General features: G+C 34.4%; 1 protein-coding gene across 1 annotated transcript in view; it reads left to right on the top strand.

The window, feature by feature from the left end:
* UBE2H (ubiquitin conjugating enzyme E2 H) overlaps positions 1–16,997 on the top strand; it is a 41,034-nt gene extending 24,037 nt beyond the window's left edge. The window contains exons 2-7 of the mRNA XM_058865264.1: positions 4,183–4,259; positions 4,918–4,992; positions 10,348–10,387; positions 10,844–10,896; positions 14,123–14,251; positions 16,520–16,997. Of these exons, the coding sequence (XP_058721247.1) occupies positions 4,183–4,259; positions 4,918–4,992; positions 10,348–10,387; positions 10,844–10,896; positions 14,123–14,251; positions 16,520–16,644 (499 nt within the window). The 3' untranslated portion in view covers positions 16,645–16,997. The remainder of the gene's footprint in view (positions 1–4,182; positions 4,260–4,917; positions 4,993–10,347; positions 10,388–10,843; positions 10,897–14,122; positions 14,252–16,519) is intronic.
* Positions 16,998–21,895: the final 4,898 nt, after the last annotated feature.

The following is a 21,895-nucleotide window of genomic DNA, read 5'->3' as shown; positions in this document are numbered from 1 at the left end:
TATGGGTCTATTTTTTAATTTTTATTTATTTTTACTTATTTAATTTCATTAATTTTATTTCTTATTTTATTTTTACTTATTTTTATTTTATATATTTATTTTACTTACTGTTTAATTATTTTTATTTATTTATTTTTACTTAATTTATTTTCATTTATTATTTTATTTATTTGTTTTTAATTAGTATTTAATTATTTTTATTATTTCCTTTATTTATTTGCAATTATTATTTAATTTAATTATTTTTATTTATGATATTGTTTATTTTTATTTATTATTTCATTTATTTTTAATTATTTTAATTTTTTACTTTTTTATTTTATCATTTTTACTTATTTATTTATTTATTTATTTTATTTTATTTATTTTTACTTTCTTATTTTATTTTTAATTTTTATTTTTTTTTAATCCAGCCCTGCAGTGGTATGTGGCTCTGTATGAGGATGAGAAATATAAATACATATATAATATATATAATATATAATATATCATAATATATTTTATATATATTATAATATATATGTATTTTATCTATTACATATATATTTTATATATATAAAATCAATTATAATCTAATTATTTCTTATTATTACTTCTTTACTCCTTAATTTCTCGGATTTTTTTGGAAATTTGACTGATGAAAAGCGCACTGAGACAGAATTTGGGCACAATTGGGTCAACTAAAAAGTCCAAAAAAAATGAACCTTCCAAAATTATCTTCCCAAAATATTTGTGGTTGAATTCCTGGGGGATTTCTGCATGGATACACATCAATATCCAATGAAAGGGGTGGCTGGGAATTCCAGATACAAACCTGGCAACCCCAGGGAATCCTGCTCCAAGTTCTGGCTGCTCCTTTCCTGGGAATTCCTCGGAATCGCTGCAGGATCCATCACCGGAGCCTGGATACAGGAGAGGATCCTCAGCTGGGAAAAAATCCTTTGGGATTTTGGGTCTCCACACATCTCCTGGATCCGAGGCTGCTGATGAATTCCTGGCATGTTTGGGATGGAATTCATCTGGGATTCGGATGTGAGATTCCCTCCTTACGGAAAAATCCAGAGAGAGCCGATGGATCAGATCCTGCGTTCTTCACTCCTGGGAATTCCAGTGGAATTTTCTCTGGGAATGTGGCTTGGACACTGCTCCAAAGGTTTCCAGTCCCTCCTGCTCTTCCCCTGTGCTTATTCCTGGGATAATTTTTGGGATGGAGAAGATCTGCTGGGATTCCTGGATTTCCCATGGATCAGATCTTGTGTTCTTCACTCCCGGGAATTCCAGTGGAGTTTTCTCTGGGAATTCCGGTGGAGTTTTCTCTGGGAATGTGGCCTGGACACCGCTCCAAAGGTTTCCAGTCCCTCCTGCTCTTCCCCTGTGCTTATTCCTAGGAGAATTTTTGGGATGGAGAAGTTGTGCTGGGATTCCTGGATTTCCCATGGATCAGATCTTGTGTTCTTCACTCCTGGGAATTCCAGTGGAGTTTTCTCTGGGAATTCCGGTGGAGTTTTCTCTGGGAATGTGGCTTGGACACTGCTCCAAAGGTTTCCAGTCCCTCCTGCTGTTCCCCTGTGCTTATTCCTGGGATAATTTTTGGGATGGAGAAGGTCTGCTGGGATTCCTGGATTTCCCAGAGTCCCAGTTTCTGCAGTGACTCTTTCCTTTCCTGAAGAATTCCTGGAGATGGAAAAATACTGGTTTGAAATCTTCTCTCCGTGCAGTTCTCCCGGAATGATTCCAAGATTTCCCATTCCTGGGCATCTTTTCCTTGCTGGAGAAGGGAGAGGGCAGCTTGTTCCCCCCCAGCTGTGTCACCTGGAATTCACCTCATTCCAAGGAAAAAAATTGTCATTCCCAGCTTCATTTCCAGAGATTCCCCCCGTGCTGATGCAATTTGTTGCCAAAATCCACTTTATTTTCAGTCTGTCCTCATTTACCGAGTCAGGGAATGGTTTGGGTGGGATTTTCCAGTTAAAAATGATCCAATTCCAACCCAAACCATTTTCAGGGACATCTCCCTCCATCCCAGACTGCTCCAAACCCCAATCTCCAGCCCATCCTCAGACACTTCCAGGGATCCAGAGGCTTCTCTGGGAATTTGTGCCGGGATCTCACCACCCTCACAATGAAAAACTCCTGATGTTATTCCCAAACCTTTCATCCCAATATTCCTCCCTTTTCACGAACCTCATTCACCAAACCGATTTTTTTGGTCGGAATTTTAGGTCTTTGCCACAACAAGGACAATATTCAGACGTGACCCCGTGAGGCTCACAAATACTTTTTGAATTTGGCAAACAGCAGGAATCCAAAGTGTGGAAAACTCAGGTTTAATTTACAGTTGGAATTAATTCAGGGAGCTGAGGATCAGGCTGGGAGAGCTGGTTTTTATTAAGCAGGACTTGATTTAGTCCTAAATAAAACCATTTGTGTTCATCCTGATCCGCGAAGCTGCCGCGAGTGAAAATCCTCCGGTGTTAAACATTTTCTGGACCATCACTGCGCACCCTGGAAGAGTTTGGGAACCTGGAAAAGTTATCCAGGGATACATTTCCAAAGGAATTAAACTCCAAAACTTCCTGTCGTGGTTCTGAGCGTGACACGGAAAGATCCGGTGACGAATCAGCGCCGGGAAAAGCGACCACGACGTTTCCTTGGGATGCTCCTCGCCACAAACCCGCAGCGACGCCGCTTTTCCCAGATATTCCCGTTGGATTTCAGCAGGAAAATCGTTTCCACTGAGGGCATTTTTTGTTTTCCTCCTGCCCTTTGTGAGCTCCTTGCCGTGGAATTTTAGGGCAGAGCAGCTCAAGCTCCGAACCGAGAAAATTCCGGAGCCAAAGGGCCGTAAACTTTTCCCTCTCTCCGTGAGAATGAGGTTTTTATGTCCAAAATCCTTTTGGAGCTGTGGGAAAAATCTGTCCAGTCTGGAAGATTTTTTTACTTGAGGAATTGGATTAAATTCTGGGGGATCCCACGGATGGAACTCGGATCCCGTCACAAAAAACTGCGGATGTGGAGTCGGGAATTTGGGATGCAGGAGCCTCACGCAGCCCTTTGTGAAATCCCACAAATTTCATAGGTTGGGATTTAAAGGTCTGAGGTGGGAATTCTTTGTTCCTGCAGGTTGGGAATTCCTGGTGGGTCAGGAATATTTCAGTCATCGAGGTCCAAGGTGGGAGTGGGTGAAATTCCCGCAATCCTGGGTAAACTTTTGTGCCATGAAAACACCAAATCTTTTCAATCCAAGGGAAAAAACCAAAAAAAAAAGAGGAATCTGCTTTTAGTTCCCTGCAGCTGGAACATTCCTGCCAAGCTCCTGCTGGGATGTGAAGGATCTGTATATGAAATATTCCCTGTTCCCTTCCCTCAAATGGGAGCAGCCTCGATGCTGCAGAGCCAAAGTTCAGGTGGGAACAAACCTTTGATTTTCTCCTGCTTCCCTTGTAATTCTTATCCAGATGAAAGGAAATCGCTGTAGGATCCTACAGCAATTCCCAATCCATTTTTTTATTCCCCAATTCTTTATTCCCAACCCATTAACCCTGATTTACAGGGTTAGTTATTAGCAGATATTAGTTAGATATTAGCAGAATTTCTTATCAAGCTTCAGCGCCAAAACTCCACCAGTAATTGTCTTAACTGAGCCTCTCTTGGCAATAAAAAGAATTTAATAATATTCCATAAAAAAATTTTCCTCTTGAAATAAAGATTTCCTGCCTTTTCCCCTTTGTATTCCCTTCTTCCCACTTTCCTTTCCCTTTGTATTCCTTTCTTCCCATCGTTCTTCAGTCTCCCAAGATTGGGGAATTTTTTTTGGTCTTGCAAATCAAATTAACTTTTGATTTTGAGTTTGAGATTGCCACGATTTGCAGGGAGTGAAGGGGACAATGGAATTCATCAGAGCATCCCCAGTTATTTCAAACAATTCAATTTCTCTTCCCCAAATCCTTGCAGGAGAGGATGGAAAACTCTTGAGGATTCATCCCAAAATTCCTCAGGGCAGGGGAAGGGGTGAGGAATTGTGGTGTTGTGGTCACTTAGATGTGTCAGGAAATTCCACTTGGGGATATTTGGGAGTGAATTCCTTGGATATTTGGGATATTTGGGAGTGAATTCCTTGGATCTGAGTGATTTGGTTTGGTTTCCTGGGTCAGATATTTTTTCCTTGACTCGCCTCATCAGGATCGAGAGCAAACACGAGGTCACCATCTTGGGAGGACTCAACGAATTTGTCGTCAAGTTTTACGGACCACAAGGAAGTAAGTTTGGGATCCAACCCTTCCAGAAAAAGAAAAAAAACAACCCCAATCCACTGATTTGTGGTGGGGGAATGAGGAAATGACATTCCAGAGGGGGGAGAATGGAAAAAAATCCAGGGAAACCCTTGTGGAGGGTGGGGAGGATCCAGCTGTGAGGATGAGCAGGGATAAATCCCATCCCTTGGAGATTGAGCTTCTGGAAAAATCCTTCAGCATCCCTGAATTTTCCTAGATCTGGCAAAATTTATATCAGTCACAGAAATTTCCATGGAGTTTGTTATTAAAACAGTTTTTGCATTTAATTTAGCACCAAAGTTAAGGAGATTATCCCAAGTCAGGCAGAACAGGAAAAAAATTTAATTTAAAATTTTTATTTTATTATTTATTATTAAATACTATTATTAAATAATAAATAATAAAATAACATAATAAAAATAATAAATAATATTATTTTATTATTTATTTATTTTTTAAAAAATTTAGTTTTGTTATTATTTAATTGTTATTTTTCCCATGGGAGCTTTGCTTTGGAATCTCACCCCCCCCCACCACAGTGGAGCTGTGGATTATTCCAGAGCTGTATTTTTCCATAATTCTGTTTCTGTTGATCCTCTCCTCATCTTTGGAGTGTTTAATTCCTGTTTTTCCTCCCTTGCAGCACCGTATGAAGGTGGAGTATGGAAAGTTAGAGTCGACCTTCCTGACAAATACCCCTTCAAATCCCCGTCTATAGGTAAAAAAAAAATTACTCATTTTCCATCCAAATCCTGCTGTTTTGTGCCTAAAGTTTGCAGGTGGAGTGTGGCACCAGCGCAATGGAAAGACTTTGGAGCCTGCAAAATGATTTTTATTGGATTTCAGATCCCAAGGAGAGAGGAATTTTGAGTTTTGGAAGGAGGAAGAGCTGGGAGTGGGATTTGGCTGCTTATTTTTGTGTGTTGGTCAATTAAATCTCAATTTCCATGGGGTTTTTTTTTAATAATAAATCAGTTTTTGGGTGGTGGAGCAAAAACCACATTTCAGGGTCTTGGGGAGAACCCAACTTTTGGGTTTTTCTGTCCAAAACCAGATGGAAATTCTCCCACTGAAGCCTCCATCCTCTTGGAGCAGGGAATACTTTTGTGGAATAACTAAAAAGCAGGGATTTATCACCAAAAAAAAACCCCACTGGCTTGACTTCTCAGGCTTGTTTCACCTTGGAGAGCAATAGGAAATTCAATTAGGAAATTATTTTTATCTTGGATCCATCCTTGGGGAGCAGGAAACCACCTGGGATATCTTCAGGTACCCGAGTTTATTCCAGTTTTTAGGTTTTTCCTGTTAATAATGCTGAATATTCTGGATAAAAGCCCAAATGGAGGAGAAATAGAAAACAAATTATTATTTTCTTTGGGTTAATCCCAGCAGAAAAACATCAAAAACTCAAGGTAAGGCCTGATAGAACCAACATTAGCTGAGGTTCAGATCTTTTTCCTTGAAGAAATTCCACCTTTATCCCAAAGTTTAAAAACACCATCCCTGGAATTTGATATTCCAGGACTGGAATTTAAAATATTCCTTCAATCCTAAATAATCTTTGATGCTGGAGTGGGTATTTTGTGAAAAATGTGAATTTTTTTGAGTATTTCTGGTTTGGTTTTTTTTTCAGAGGTGTGCTTGGGAAAGGTGGGAATATTTTGGGAATTCCTAAAGGAGCAATTCCCCCAAAAAAGGGATTAATCCAAAAATTTAAAAAAAAAAGGGATTAATCCCAAAATTCCTAAAAATAAAGGGATTAATCCAGAAATTCCCAAAAAAAAGGATTAATCCAAAAATTCCCCCAAAAAAGGGATTAATCCAAAAATTCCCCCCAAAAATGGGATTAATCCAAAAATTAAAAAAAAAAAGGGATTAATCCCAAAATTCCACCAAAAAAAGGGATTAATCCCAAAATTCCCCCCAAAAAAGGGATTAATCCAAAAATTCCTCCCAAAAAAGGGATTAATCCCAAAATTCCTCCCAAAAAAGGGATTAATCCCAAAATTCCCCCCAAATAAAGGGATTAATCCAAAAATGCCAAAAAAAAGAGGGATTAATCCAGAAATTAAAAAAAAAAAGGGATTAATCCCAAAATTCTTTAAAAAAAGGGATTAATCCCAAAATTCTCAAAAAAAAGGGATTAATCCTGAAATTCCCCCCAAAAAAGGGATTAATCCCAAAATTCCCCCCCAAAAAAGGGATTAATCCAAAAATTCCCAAAAAAGGAGTTAATCCCAAAATTCCTAAATAAAAAAGGGATTAATCCCCAAATTCCCCCCCAAAAAAGGTATTAATCCAAAAATTCCCCCCAAAAAAGGGATTAATCCCAAAATTCCCCAAAAAAAAGGATTAATCCCAAAATTCCTAAAAAAAAAAGGGATTAATCCCAAAATTCCCCCCCAAAAAAGGAATTAATCCCAAAATTCCCCAAAAGGGAAATCCCAGGAAAACCAGGAATTGCAACAAATTTGCCTCTGGGTTTGAGTGCTGCCATCAGGATAAATAAATCCCTAAAAATCCCAATTTTCAGGCTTGAACTGGAGCAGTTGTTCCCAACAAATTCCCAACTCCTTTTGCTGCTCCTGGAGCAGAATTTTTTGGGAATATTCCTGCATTTTTCAGGAAACAATTCCCTGTTTTGTGTCTGCTTCCATTTCCTGAGTGTTTGGAGATATTTATGATTTCACTGGGATTTAAAATCTTCAGGGGAACTTTCCTGCTTTTCCAAAGAGGAGCTGGAAGGGATTCCTGGATTTGCAAGAATTTTGTGGGAATTTTTTGTGGTTTTTAAATTCAGATTGGGAATGTCCTGCCTTGGATAAAGGAACAGCAAAACCCAGCTGGGAGCTTGGAGTTTATTTCCTATTTAATTATTGTTTCTTTAAAAATCTGCAGGAATATTAGACCAGCAAGGGATTTATTAATAATTAATAATATTCTATTTTATATATATATATATAAAAATATATATATAAAAATATATATATAATCCTATAAATATATATATTTTATATATATAATATATAAATATATAAAATATATAAATATGTAAAATATATATAATCCTATACAATAGATATATATAATTATATATAATTGTATAATATATATATTATATATATTTTATATAATATGTATATATATGTATATAATATATATATTATATAATATGTATTATATAATTATATATATAATTATATAATACATATTATAGATATAATTATGTAATATATATTTTATATATATGTATGTATATATATAAATATATATAAAATCCTATAAATATATATATTGCATATATATATAATATAAATATATACAATATATAAATATATAAAATATATATGATCCTATACAATAGATAGTTATAATTATATATAATTGTATTATATATGTTATCTATATTATATATATACATATGTATATATATGTATATAATATATACATATGTATAATATGTATAATATATACATATGTATATATGTATATAATATATATTATATATTATATAATATGTATTATATAATTATATATAATTATATAATACATATTATAGATACAATTATGTAATACATATTTTATATATATGTATGTATATATATAAAAAAATATATATATAATCCTATAAATATATATATTGCATATATATAATATAAATATATACAATATATAAATATATAAAATATATACAATCCTATACAATAGTTATAATTATATATAATTATATATGTTATATATATTATGTATATATGCATATGTATATATATGTATATAATATATACATATGTATAATATGTATAATATATACATAGGTATATATGTATATAATAGATATTATATATTATATAATATGTATTATATAATTATAGATATAATTATATAATACATATTATAGATATAATTATATAATACATATTAATTATATATATATGTATATATATAAACATATATATAATCCTATACAATAGATATATAATTTTTAAATATATAAAATATATAAATGTATAAAATATATATAATCCTATACAATAGATATATATAATTATATATAATTATATATTATATATATTATATATATTATATGTATTATATATATTATACATAATATGTATATATGTATATAATATGTATATTATATTATGTAATGTGTATTACATAATTATATATATATAATTATATAATACATATTATAGATATAATTATATAATACATATTAATTATATATATATATTATATTTTATATATATATATTTAAAATATGTATTATATAATTATATCTATTTATTGTATAGGATTATTCCCAATTATTTGGTTTTTCCCCCCAAAAATCCTGGCAGGTTTTTAGGATCGGGATCTCCTCAGCTCAGCTCCGACAAAACGGATCCGTGACCTGATTTAAACCTGTGGGAGCTGCAGGATGTAAATATTTGATGGAATTCCAAATTCCCTTTTTAAATTTTAAATTTCAATTTGTTTTTCCAGCTGAATCCAACCAAGTTATTCCCAAAATTCACTTTATTAGCCTGGAGTTGTTGATGGAATTCTCCTCTCGGAGATGATTCCGGTCTCAGCCTTGGATTTGTCAAAAATTCTGCAAATCTGGAATTCTGTCTGTGTCAGAATTTATGGGAAGGAAAAGGTTTCAATCCCAACCTGGAATTGGGCAGGGATGAAATTCCAATACCTGGAGAGGATGGATAAAAATTTGGATGATTTGGAGCTTTTTAATTAGTAAATTATAGAATTTTTTAGGTTTTTTAGGGTTTATCTGGGAAGAAAAATTCCCTTTTTTTTTTGGACTCCTGGAAGGAGTTTTTTTTCCCCCATCAATATCCCAGATTTGAATTAATTCCATTTTTATCCTTGTCAGAAGCAATAACTGCTGGTTTTAAGAGGATTCCTGCAGAATTCATGGAAATTCCCACCTGGACCACGTTTAGTTGGGATTTTGGGGCTGGGAGATGGTGACACAACAAGAAAAAAAAAGAGGATTTATTTCAAATCTTCAATTTAAAAAAAAAAGCAAAACTGAGATTTGGAAGAAGCTTCTGGATGGATCCACAGAACCCAAAAGATTTATCCAAGCCAGAAATGCTGGAATTAATTCCACCCTTGTTCCATATTTGTGTCCAAATCCAGATATTTGGGTTCCTTCTGTTGAAAAATTTGGGATTTTGGATTCTGCATCCGCTCTCAGCCATCACTGGAAGCATTTTTTGGGGTGGAGCATAATTCCATTATTTTGTTTTATTTTATCATTATTTATGGGGTAAAAAAGAGTGTTTAGAGCTTCCAACTGTCTGGAACTCGAAGTAAAATTTAAAATAAAATTTAATTAATTAATCAAATGAAATGAAAATAAAATTTATCTTTTGATAAATTTGATAAATTTTAAATTTTGATAAATTTTGATAAAGTGTGGGGCACCTTCTGCTGGGTAAGGCTTGAAAACCACAGGAGTTTAATTTAATTTAAACCATTTAATTTAAACCATTTAATTTAAACCATTTAATTTAAACAATTTAATTTATGGCTTAGAAGGAAAAAAATCCATCTCAAATCCAGAAATCTGAAATTTAGACAAAGCCACATCGAGTTCCCTCCTCCTAAACCTCACCTGAGCTGCTTTTTAGGAGACCAAAGGCACCAAAAAGAGAATTAATTAATAAAAAATCTGAATTATTGCCTCCCTGGCTCACAATTGTAGATAAATATTGTGATTTCGAGCTCACAGGAAACCTCTGTCAGGAAAAATATCTTTAAAAAAATCAAATATTAAACTGAAATTTGTGTTCAGTGTCTGTTCTTGGACTTGTAAATAAATTCTTGCACTTCATCAGCTTTGCTGAGCTCATGGTTGAATCCTTGTTCCATAAATTCCAGACTTCTCAAGCCTGGAATATTTATTTTATAAATATTTCAATATTTTTTAAATTTAAATTTATCAATTTTATAAATTTATTAATATTGATACTGTTTTATAAATATTTTATATTTACTAATAAATTGAAATAATTACATTTATTTGGGTTTTTTTTTTCTACTCATTTAATTTTGTGTCTCCTCACAGGATTCATGAATAAAATCTTCCATCCCAACATCGACGAAGCGTAAGTAAATCTCTTTTTGTCCCTGTTGAATCCTTCAAAATTCCAATTATTTTCCCAGATTTTTTCTGCTTCTCTGGAGCTTCCTTAGCAGTAAAATTCCAATTTCTTTCCTCTTGGGCAAAGTGGGAAAATTGAGGTGGTTAAAGACCAGAAATAGGAATAAATCAGGGTTTAAATAGGAATAAATCATGGTTTAAATGGGAATAAATCATGGTTTAAATGGGAATAAATCATGGTTTAAATGGGAATAAATCATGGTTTAAATGGGAATAAATCAGGGTTTAAATAGGAATAAATCATGGTTTAAATGGGAATAAATCATGGTTTAAATGGGAATAAATCAGGATTTATCCCAAACCCTGGGCAAGGGATTGGGGAGGATTTTTGATTTTTTATATTTTTTAATTCCCAGAGTGTTTTCCAATGTTAATTCCATATTTTTTCCATGTGTTTCAGGTCAGGAACTGTATGTCTAGATGTAATCAATCAAACTTGGACAGCTCTCTACGGTGAGTTGGGAATTTTCCTCTGTGTTGGGGTGAAAAGATGATTTTGGGGTTTATTTTTTTTTAATTTTGGGGTTTTTTTTACTGAATTTAAAATTTTTTAAATTCCTCCCTGAGCCAAGATCTCAAGAAAAATAAGATTTTATTTTTGCAGGTTATGGTTTTGCCCCAGGTGCTGCAGAGTGGTTTCCATGGGGTCATTTCTGATTAAAAATTTACTTTTTAGAGATAAAGATATAAAAAAAAGATATTAAAAAAAAGATAAATTTAATAAAATAAATAATAATAAAATTATATATTATATATAAGTTTTTATATTATATATATTTAAATAATTATTATTTATTTTATTGTTATTAAATTATTATATAAAATTATTATATAATAATTTTATTATTATTTTATAAGTTTAAATAATATAATACTTAAACTTATATTATATATAAGTTTAAAAAAAAGATAAAAAAAATATCAAATAAAGATAAAAAGTTGAATTTAAAATAGAATTTCAAGAAAGCTGGAATTGTTCAAAGGAACACAGCTGAGCTTCCATTAAAAAATGGGAATTTCAGTTATTCCAGTTACACTTTTTGGGAGAAATTCAGGGGATTGTGGACATGAAATCCTTCAGGTTCTTCCCTGGAAAACTGATTTTAGCTGGAATTCCTGGTTGGAATTCTGGAATTCCCAGTGTGGTGATGAGGATTTGTTGTGAGAGATCAGCATTGCCACTTTTCCATAAAAAAAGGACAAAAATGAAATAATTCCAGTGGTTTTTGTGCTCCAGCATTCCAGAGCTGCAGAATTTTGGGATGGCTGAATTCCCTCTAAATTCACCAATCCAAGGATTTTCTTCCCTCTGTGGTGCAAAGAATTGGAAAAATCTTTAAAAATTGCTTTTTTTTTTGGAGTTTTTCCCCCTTTAGAACAGAGCTGACCAAGGATCTGGGATAATTCCAGCAGCAACCAAGGTGGGAAAAACCTGGAATATCCACCAAAAAAAAAATTCCTGAGGATTTCATGGATTCCTGCTGCTTCCAGCAGTGCTGGGGTTGGAATTCCTGCTCGTGTTCCTCCCTCTCCTGCTGAACCAGCGACAATTTGGGGCATTGGAAAGAAGATTCCTTGAAAAAAAAATCATTATCCCGAGAATTCCATGATCCAAGGGGGAATTCCAGGGATTTTCTTCCTCATCCTCAGGAAGTTTCAGTGGCCACAAAGAGCCTTTAAATCCAAGAGACTCAACCCAAATTTTACAAATTAAAAATCAACGTTTTTTGCTGTCAGTGCCCAAATCCAATCCCTGGGAATTCTCCACGGCAGGGAATTCCCACACAGAGCATTCCTGCAGTTTTTCCAGGATCTTTTTGGATTTTTTTTGGATTTTTCCAGGTGTTGTCGTGCTCTTTGTTCCATCCAGGACAAACCTGGGCACCACACGGAGCCTGGAATTCCGTGGTTGCATCCAGAGCTTTTTGCACCTGGAAATCTCCTCCCTCTTTTTTTTCACCGAAATTTCACCAAATTTTTGGTGAATTTTTTTGGGAAGTTGAGAATTCCAGGATCTGGTTGAGTTCAGTGGCTCAGTGATGATTCTGGAATGGGAATTTTTTTTCCAGGGAAAAGGAAGGGTTGGGGTGGTCTCAGTGCTCCTGGTGGTGGGAGAGATGGGATTCCCTGATTCTGGATTCTGATTCGGGATTTCCCGGCCACGAGGAAAGAGAGACGGATAAAAGATTTCTGGAACCTTCCCACGGCAATTCCCCCGCTCCAGGAACGTTCCCAGGGAGGAATGATGGCACAGGGCTGGTTCCTGAACATCTGGAATGGGGAATTTAACATCTGGAATGGGGAATTTAACATCTGGAACAGGGAATTTAACATCTGGAATGGGGAATTTGTCCCCTGGAACGGGGAATTTAATGTCTGGAATGGGGAATTTAACATTTGGAGTAGGAAATTTAACATCTGGAATGGGGAATTTAACATCTGGAATGGGGAATTTGTCCTTTGGAATGTGGAATTTGTCTTCTGGAAAGGGGAATTTGTCCTTTGGAATGGGGAATTTGTCTTCTGGAATGGGGAATTTGTCTTCTGGAATGGGGAATTTAACATCTGGAATAGGGAATTTGTCTTCTGGAAAGGGGAATTTAACATCTGGAATGGGGAATTTGTCCTCTGGAAAAGGGAATTTGTCCTCTGGAATGGGGAATTTGTCCCCTGGTATAGGGAATTTAACATCTGGAATGGGGAATTTAACATCTGGAATGGGGAATTTGTCTTCTGGAAAATGGAATTTAACATCTGGAATAGGGAATTTGTCCTCTGGAACAGGGAATTTGTCCTTTGGAAAGGGGAATTCATCCTCTGGAATGGGGAATTTAACATCTGGAATGGGGAATTTAACATCTGGAATGGGGGATTTGTCTTCTGGAATAGGGAATTTATCCTTTGGAACAGGGAATTTGTCCTCTGGAACAGGGAATTTGTCCTTTGGAAAGGGGAATTCATCCTCTGGAATAGGGAATTTGTCCTCTGGAACAGGGAATTTGTCCTCTGGAAGGGGGAATTTGTCCTCTGGAATAGGGAATTTGTCCTTTGGAACAGGGAATTTGTCCTCTCAGGGATTTGGGAAGAGGATTTTGTGTATCCACAGTCACTCCTGGGCACCAGGAGAAGATTTCCTGCGGATTCTTGGGTGACAGATTCCGTGCTCCTGGGATCTCTGCTCATTCCCTGAATTCTTTGGAGTTGGAGGAGCGGTGGTTCCTATTAACAAAAACTCTGGATGAGTTTTCCATGGAATTCTTGGGCTTGGAAGGACCTCAGAGATTGAGCTCCAGCCCTGCTCCATGGGCAGGGAACCTTCCATTTAAAGATTGGAAAAGGCAAAAAAATTCATGGAAGGGCAAATCCCAGCTCCATTTCTTTGGAATTTTTCCTAATTTTCCAAGCCAGGATTAAAAATCAGGAAAATCCCATCCCTTTCCTTGCTTAACCCATGGATAATTCACGTGAAAGGATGAGGAATTTATCAGGAGCTTTTCCATCAACCCTCATTTTAATTTCTAATTTAACTCCTTTAATTTCACCTCATCCCCCCATTCCCAGCGCGTTTCCCTTTGGAATTTGTACCTCTGGGTATTCCAGGATGGGTTTTTTTTTTGGGATGAGGGGTTTTTTTTTGGGATGAGGGGACACAAACATCAATTTTGTGTTTACCTTGCAGATCTCACCAATATATTTGAGTCGTTCCTGCCCCAGCTGCTGGCTTATCCCAATCCTATAGATCCTCTAAATGGCGACGCCGCAGCCATGTACCTCCACCGACCAGAAGAGTACAAACAGAAAATTAAAGGTAAAAACTCAATTAAATTTAAATTTAAGTGTTGGAGTGTGAATCTAAAATCCAGAAAAACACTGAATTTCACACAACATGAAATTTATGAGTGTGTTTTCATGGTGACACATGAAAACAACTGGTAAAGTTAAATAAAAAAGTTAAAAGTGTGAGTGTGTAAATTAAAGTTTTCTTAAGTCACTGGGTGAAAAAAATTAAAGTTTAGAAAGCAGAAAACAAGGTGGAGAATTTAGAATTTTGTTTCTTTTCCTTCTGCTTTCTTAATTTTCTTCTTTTAGAGGTTTTTGGGTAATTGCAGGTGATTGGACAGAAAATGTCACAGTGCAGCACACAGGTGATGGGTCATGGGGTCATTAAGGAAAATAATTAACCTGTCTGTTGTTAATTGGGTAAAAATAAGTATAAAGATAAAAGAACTGTGTAGTTCAGGGTCATTTTGTGCTTTAAAACACAAAGTGAGCCACAAGGCCTTGTTGTAGAATCAGAAAGAAATGAACCAAATTGCATTAAATTACAATTAATTACAATTAAATTACAATTAAACTTGTTCAGCCAGTCTGCCAAGTTTGGTAATGACCTTATAATAAACACGAGAAATGAGATTTTAACGAGCTCAAGAGTTTTCTTCAAACCCAGAGAACCCAGGATCCCAAAAGAATTAATTTATTTTAGGATATATATATTTAATTTAGGATATATATATATAATATAAAATTAACACATAAATATATATATATATATAAAAATTTGTTTCTAATATTTATTATACTAAAATAATAAATAAATTATAATAAAATAATGAATATATAAATATATACATGTATAAATATATATAAATATGTACATATATAAATATATATATTTATATATATAATAAAAAATTAATATATAAATGTATATATAAAACATTAAATTTATTTCTAATATTTATCATAATTAAATTATAAATATATATAAATATATACATCTATAAATATATAAATATATACATCTATATATAAATACATACATATATAATATATATAAAATAAAAAATTAACATATAAATATATATAAAAGAATAAATTTATTTCCAATATTTATTATAATAAATAATAAATTATAGTAAGTTTATAACTATATATAAATATATACATATATAAATACATACAAATATAAATATGTATAAATATATATAAAATATGTATAAAATATATAAATAATATATTAATCACTAAATTGTATATATAAATATAAATATATAAATATAAAAAATAAAATACATAAATTAATCCCGTAATTATTTTTATATATATAAATATAAGTATATAAATCTATAAAATATATAAATTAATCCCTTAATTATTTATATATAAAGATATAAAGATATAAAGATATAATTATATAAAAATATATATAAAATATATAAATTAATCCCTTAATTATTTATAAATATAAATATATAAATATATAAAATACATATGTATAAATTAATCCCTTAATGATTTATATATATAAAAATATAAATATATAAAAATATAAATATATAAATATATAAATTAATCCCTTAATGATTTATATACATAAATATATAAATATATAAATATAAAATATATAGATTAATCCCTTAATTATTTATAAATATAAATATAAATATAAATATATAAATATAAAATATATAAATTAATCACTTAATGATTTATATATATAAAAATATAAAAATATAAATATATAAAAAATGTAGATATAAAATATATAAATGAATCCCTTAATGATTTTATATATATAAATATAAATATATAAATATAAAATATATAAATGAATCACTTAATGATTTATATATATAAAAATATAAATATATAAATATATAAAATATAAATATATAAATATATAAATGAATCACTTAATGATTTATATATATATAAATATATAAATATATTTATATATAAATATATATAAAATATATAAATTAATCCCTTAATTATTTATATATATATATAAATATATAAATATAATATATATATATAAATGAATCCCTTAATTATTTATATATACATAAAAATATAAATATCTATCTATATATAAAATCTATAAATGAATCCCTTAATTATTTATATATATAAATATAAATATATAAATATAAAATATATATATATATAAATTAATCCCTTAATTATTTATATATACATAAAAATATATATATATATCTAAATACCTATCTATATATAAAATATATAAATGAATCCCTTAATTATATATATATTTTTTTTCCTCTCTCCCATACAGAATACATCCAGAAATATGCAACAGAAGAAGCACTAAAAGAACAGGAAGAAGGCACCGGGGACAGCTCCTCCGAGAGCTCCATGTCCGATTTCTCGGAAGATGAGGCTCAGGATATGGAATTGTAGTAGAGGAGCCCTCCTGCTTTTCAGAGACACTCTAATTTCCTAACCATGAGAAGCAGACTATAATATTCATATTTAAACAAAGCAATTTTTTTTATTACTAAAACAAGGTTTTTATGAATTATAGCATTGATATATATATAGATATATATATATATATCACCCTTTAGATCTTGATTTTTTTTTTGTTTGTTTTTTCTCGGTCATTTCCCCATTCCCGAGGTGCGTTAGAATATTCCCAACATTCCATTCTGGTAGCAATATGCAACCTGGATGCATGCATTGAGATATTTTTATTTTTATTTTTTTTTTTTTCCATTTTTGGCTACCAAACAGCTGCCCTGGGAGGGAGGGAATTAACAAAATAAAAACAACATTTAAAAAAAAAAAAAACAACAAAACCACAAAAATTCAAATTAAATTTAAAAAAAAAAGGGATTTGCTGTCGGATCGAGGTTTCCACCTGGGATATTGACCTTACCTCCGAGTTTAAAAACCTTGGGGGGTTTTAGCTGTGTAGGGATGGAAGGGGCTCCTCCAAATTGTGTTTGAAAAGATAAAAAAAATAAGATTTAACAACAAAAAAAAAACCAACCCAAATCCAAAAACGTGGAGCTCCGGAAAACACCGAAACCGGAAACAAAAAAATCCAAGAAAAAACTCGGAATTTCTTGCTGTGGACTCCTCCCTGCCCTCCTGAACTTTAGGGACTGACAAGCACTGATGGATTTCCCTTTTGGAAAAGCTTTGGATGTTGTTCCCTTTGCTTGGTCTGGATTAGGAATCGTTCCCTTTGCTGGGAGGGAAGAACCACCCGGAACCTTCACGGAGAAAAATTCTCTTGGAACTGGGATTAACCCGGAGCACGTGGAAGCGAAACTCTTCCTCTGTCCCCACTTTGGAACCTGCTGCCCTTAAATGGCTTCGAGTTGGCTTTATTATTATTATTATTACTATTATTATTATTATTGTTATTATTTTTATTTTTTTTTTCTGTCTTTTTCCCTCCCTATTTTGCTGGAAATCTGATTTAGACACCTGAAAAACACTCGCTGTGTCCTGGGAATTCCTCTGACCGGATGGATTTGCCTTGCCAGAGCTTCAGATCCACGGAATTTGGCCAAAATCCACGAATCCATCGGCGCTGGTTTTGATTTTCCTTTTTTTTTCTTTTTTTTGGGTTTTTTTTTGGGTTTTTTTTTGGTTTTTCAGGATTTTTTGGGGTTTTTTAAATCTTTTCTTTCCTCCTTTTCTGCACCAGCTCGGTTCCCATCTGCTTGTGTGTGTACAACAGGATAAAAATTCCTTAAAAGTTAACAAATATGGAAAAAAAAAAGAAAAAAAAAATCCACAAAATTTAAACTGAATAATAAAAAAAAAAAACCAAAAAAAAAAAGCCTGAAAAAGCACCAATTAAGGAAACAAATGAATTCACTCTTTGGGTTTTTTTTTTTTTTTGTTGGTTGGTTTGGGGTTTTTTTTTAAGGTTTATTTTCCAGGATATTTGAGAATTGGAATGTTGGATTTCTCCTGGTGTTTTACAGCAAGCTGAAAGAATTTTTTATTTAAATTTTTTTTTTTTTTTTTGCTGTTTTTCCTAAAAATCTGATGAGTAAATCTCCTTGGAATGCTGGGATACTTGAATTTGGGATAATTGTGCATTCAAACTGAGATGGATTTTTAAAGCTGAATGTTATTTGCTGTTTTCTTTGGGGGATTTTATTTTTATTTTTTTTTTTTTTTCCAAGGGATTTGAATAAAATATTTTCATTTTTGCTGCAGGAAAACAACAAAAAAAAAAAACCACAACAAAAATCAACCCACCCTGAGCGACTCTGGAGCAGAGTTTTGAATGTCAGACTGGCACATTTAGCATTTTCTTAGAATTATTTGGGGTTTGTTTCCTTTTTCTTTTCGAGTTGGGGGTTGGGAAATTCCAACCCCATCACAGATTCATAAAAAAGCACAATCAACTCCTTTAATTTCATTTTTTTTGGGGGGGGAAGGGAGGGTGGGGGAGAAAAAAACTCCATCAAGTCCCACTTGGCTTTGGCATGATTTTTTCCTTAATAAAAAAAAAACAAAAACAAAACAAAAAACAACAACAAAAAAAGTGAATTTCCTTCCCAATAATTCCTATTAATTATTAAACCAAATAATTTCTCTTCATTCCGGGTATCAATTTTCCCTCTGGTTTTAATTTTGATTTTTGATTTTTATTCCCAATCCTTTTCCAGCAGTGATGTAGGGCTAGTACTGTGCTGAAATTCTCTATCTAGCATTTGTGGCTTGTTGGGAGGGGGTAATATTAATTATTTAACATGTAATGATGTAATTAACTCTTTAATCTAGCACGTTGTTCGCTCATTAATTTCGGGGAGGGAGGGGCCACGTTTAAAATCGCTTTTTTCCTGCTGCCCTGGCAGTTTTGCTTGTGCTATAAACTTTTAATTGTAGGTGCTAATTAGGAGTAGAGTCAAGTGCTGGGTGGTGATTTCAGTTTAAAAAAAAAAAAAAGCTTCAAAAAACAGAAAAAAAACAACAAAAAAAAAAAAACCAGAACAAAAAGATAAAAAACAACAAAAAAAAAAAGGCAACCAAAAACAACAAAAAAAATCACAATAAAAATTTGTATTTTTTCAATATTGTATAAAAATAGTGTTCTAATTCCCTCACCCCTTCTTTTTCCCTTGTAGGGATTTTTTTTTTTAATCTCCTTCACGTGGATTTAGGGAATCCAAATGCTGGATGGGGAACTCTAAACTGGAATTCCCAAAAAAACCTAAAAAACCCAAAATTTGGGAAAGCGCAGCTGGCTGGGAATGGATTCGTGGAGTTTGTACCGAGCAGAGCCACAAAAATTCACATTTCCAGCGTTTCCCAAGCTGTGAGAAATCCCAGGATTTTTCCTGGCAGGAAAATCCGGCTGCCAGGATTGTCCTGGGTGAGATTTGAGCTCTGCTCCTGTCCCACCCCCTCCTACATTTTATTTTTCACACCCCAAATCTCCTTTTTTCTCCCAAAAAATCTTTCCCCCATCTCCACAAAAAAAAAAAAGTAAAAATTCCCCAATAATCTGGATGAAAAGGTGGAGCAAGAGAGATTTTTTTGGTTCATTTTCAGCTTTATTTTAATTTTAATTTAAATTTTATTTTAATTTTATTTCAATTTTAATTTCAATTTTAATTTTAATTTCAGTTTTAATTTTAATTTCAATTTTAATTTCAATTTTAATTTCAATTTTAATTTCAATTTTAATTTTTAATTTTAATTTAGTTTTAATTTTAGGAATTTTTCTTCTTTCCCTTTGGGAATTCCAGGAATTCTCTGCCAAACTTTGCTTTTGGAGCTGCTTTGGGAACAAATTTTGCCTCCTCCCCCTGCTCCTTTTTCCCCTTAAGGAAAATCGAGTCCCTCTCCCAGTTTTCCCAAGCCAGGTTTGGGATCTGAATTTGGGATTTTTGGGAATTTTGGATGCTCTTCCTCACCCTGAACCCTCAACCGTGCCACATCCCCTTCCCTCCTCCCTCCGCCTACGAGATATTTGACGATTTTCCATTTTTAAAATCAAAAATTTAAAATAAAATTGATTTTTTATCCTTTTCCCCCATTTTTTTTTTTAATTTTTTCCCTTCTCCACATCCTTCTCCTCCTTTCCAACAGCCACAATTCCCTTTCCCGCGTCGATTTCCTGTGGGGTGAAACCTCAGGAGGTGATCCCGACGTGATTTTTCCCTTTGCTTGAGTCGATTCTTTCTTATTTTTCCTTTATCTCCCTTTTTTTAACGCTGGCTTCTGGCTAAAACCTCTCCAATAATCATTCAAAAAACATAAATTTCTCTTTATTTTCCTTTTTTTCCCATTTTTATTTAAAATAAAATCCATATAAACCTTGAAATCCGGTTGTTCTTTGGTCCCAGGGCCAGCTGTCATCCACAGGGATCTCCTCCCAATCCTCATCTCCGGGAATTTTTCCGCCTGGAGTTTCTTTTCCGACCTCAACAATTCCTTTTCCAGCTCTGATTTCTTTCCACAATCCCAATTTTTAGGAATTTTTAGGAATTTTTAGGAATTTTTAGGAATTTTTAGGAATTTTTTGAGGGATCCACCGCTCCCATCCCTTCACCCGTGGATCCCGAGCTTTTCCTGGAAAAGTTCCCACAGGTGAGGCTGCGGAATTAATGCTCGCTAATTAACCCTAATTAGGTTAATTACTTCAGGTCTTGGATGAGGGAACCCCCAGGGGGTGATTGGGGCAGGTGACAGCGCTGTCACCTGGTTTGTCCCCTCTCATCCCGCTGTAAATTCCCGCAGCTGGAAGCTGGAGCTGATCCTGACCTTCCTCCTCCTCCTCCTCTTCCTCCTCCTCCTCTTCCTCCTCCTCCTCCTCCTCCCTGGCTCCAGCTCGGTGGTGTTTTGTCACCAGTTTGGGGACATGGTGGTGGGTCTGTGTCATGCCAGTGCCACCTGCTGCCAACCCGGCACCCTGAGCACGCCTGGCTGCTGCTGGGTGTCCCTGGGCCACCTCTGGGGCCACCCCTGGTGTCACCTCCTGGGGTCACCCCTGGTGTCACCTCCTGGGGCCATCCCTGGTGTCACCTCCTGGTGTCACTCCTGGTGTTACCTCCTGGTGTCACCTCCTGGTGTCACCTCCTGGTGTCACCTGCTGGTGTCACCTCCTGGTGTCACCTGCTGGTGTCATCTCCTAAGGCCATCCCTGGTGTTATCTCCTGGAGCCACCTTCTGGTGTCACCTCCTGGTGTCACCCTGGTGCCACCACTGGTGTCATCTCCTGAAGCCATCCCTGGTGTCACTCCTGGTGTCACCTCCTGGTGTCACCCCTGGGGCCACTGCTGGTGTCACTCCTGGTGCCACCTCCTGGGGCCACCCCTGGTGTCACCTTCTGGTGTTACCTCCTGGTGTCACCCCTGGTGTCACCCCTGGTGTCATCCTGGTGTCACCCCTGGTGTCACCCTGGTGTCACCCTGGTGTCATCCTGGTGTCACCCCTGGTGTCACCCTGGTGTCATCCTGGTGTCACCCCTGGTGTCACCCTGGTGCCACCAGCGCCCCGGGCTCTGTCCCTTTCCCCGCGGCGGGAGCCGGGCAGTGGGGACAGTGCCACCCCCTCGCTGTGTCCCCTCTGTCCGGCCGGCGGTGGTGGCACTGTCCCCTCTGCCCAGCAGGTGGCCCCCGTGCCCCACCAGTGGCCTCCCAGTCTGCCCAGTAGAGCGCTGGGCGCGGGTCTGGGTGCC

This window comes from Poecile atricapillus, chromosome Z (genome assembly GCF_030490865.1).
Source record: "Poecile atricapillus isolate bPoeAtr1 chromosome Z, bPoeAtr1.hap1, whole genome shotgun sequence".
NCBI classification, from domain to species: Eukaryota; Metazoa; Chordata; class Aves; order Passeriformes; family Paridae; genus Poecile; species Poecile atricapillus.
The sequence above is the reverse complement of the archived record's forward strand: the minus strand, read 5'-3'. Positions and strand labels throughout refer to the sequence as shown.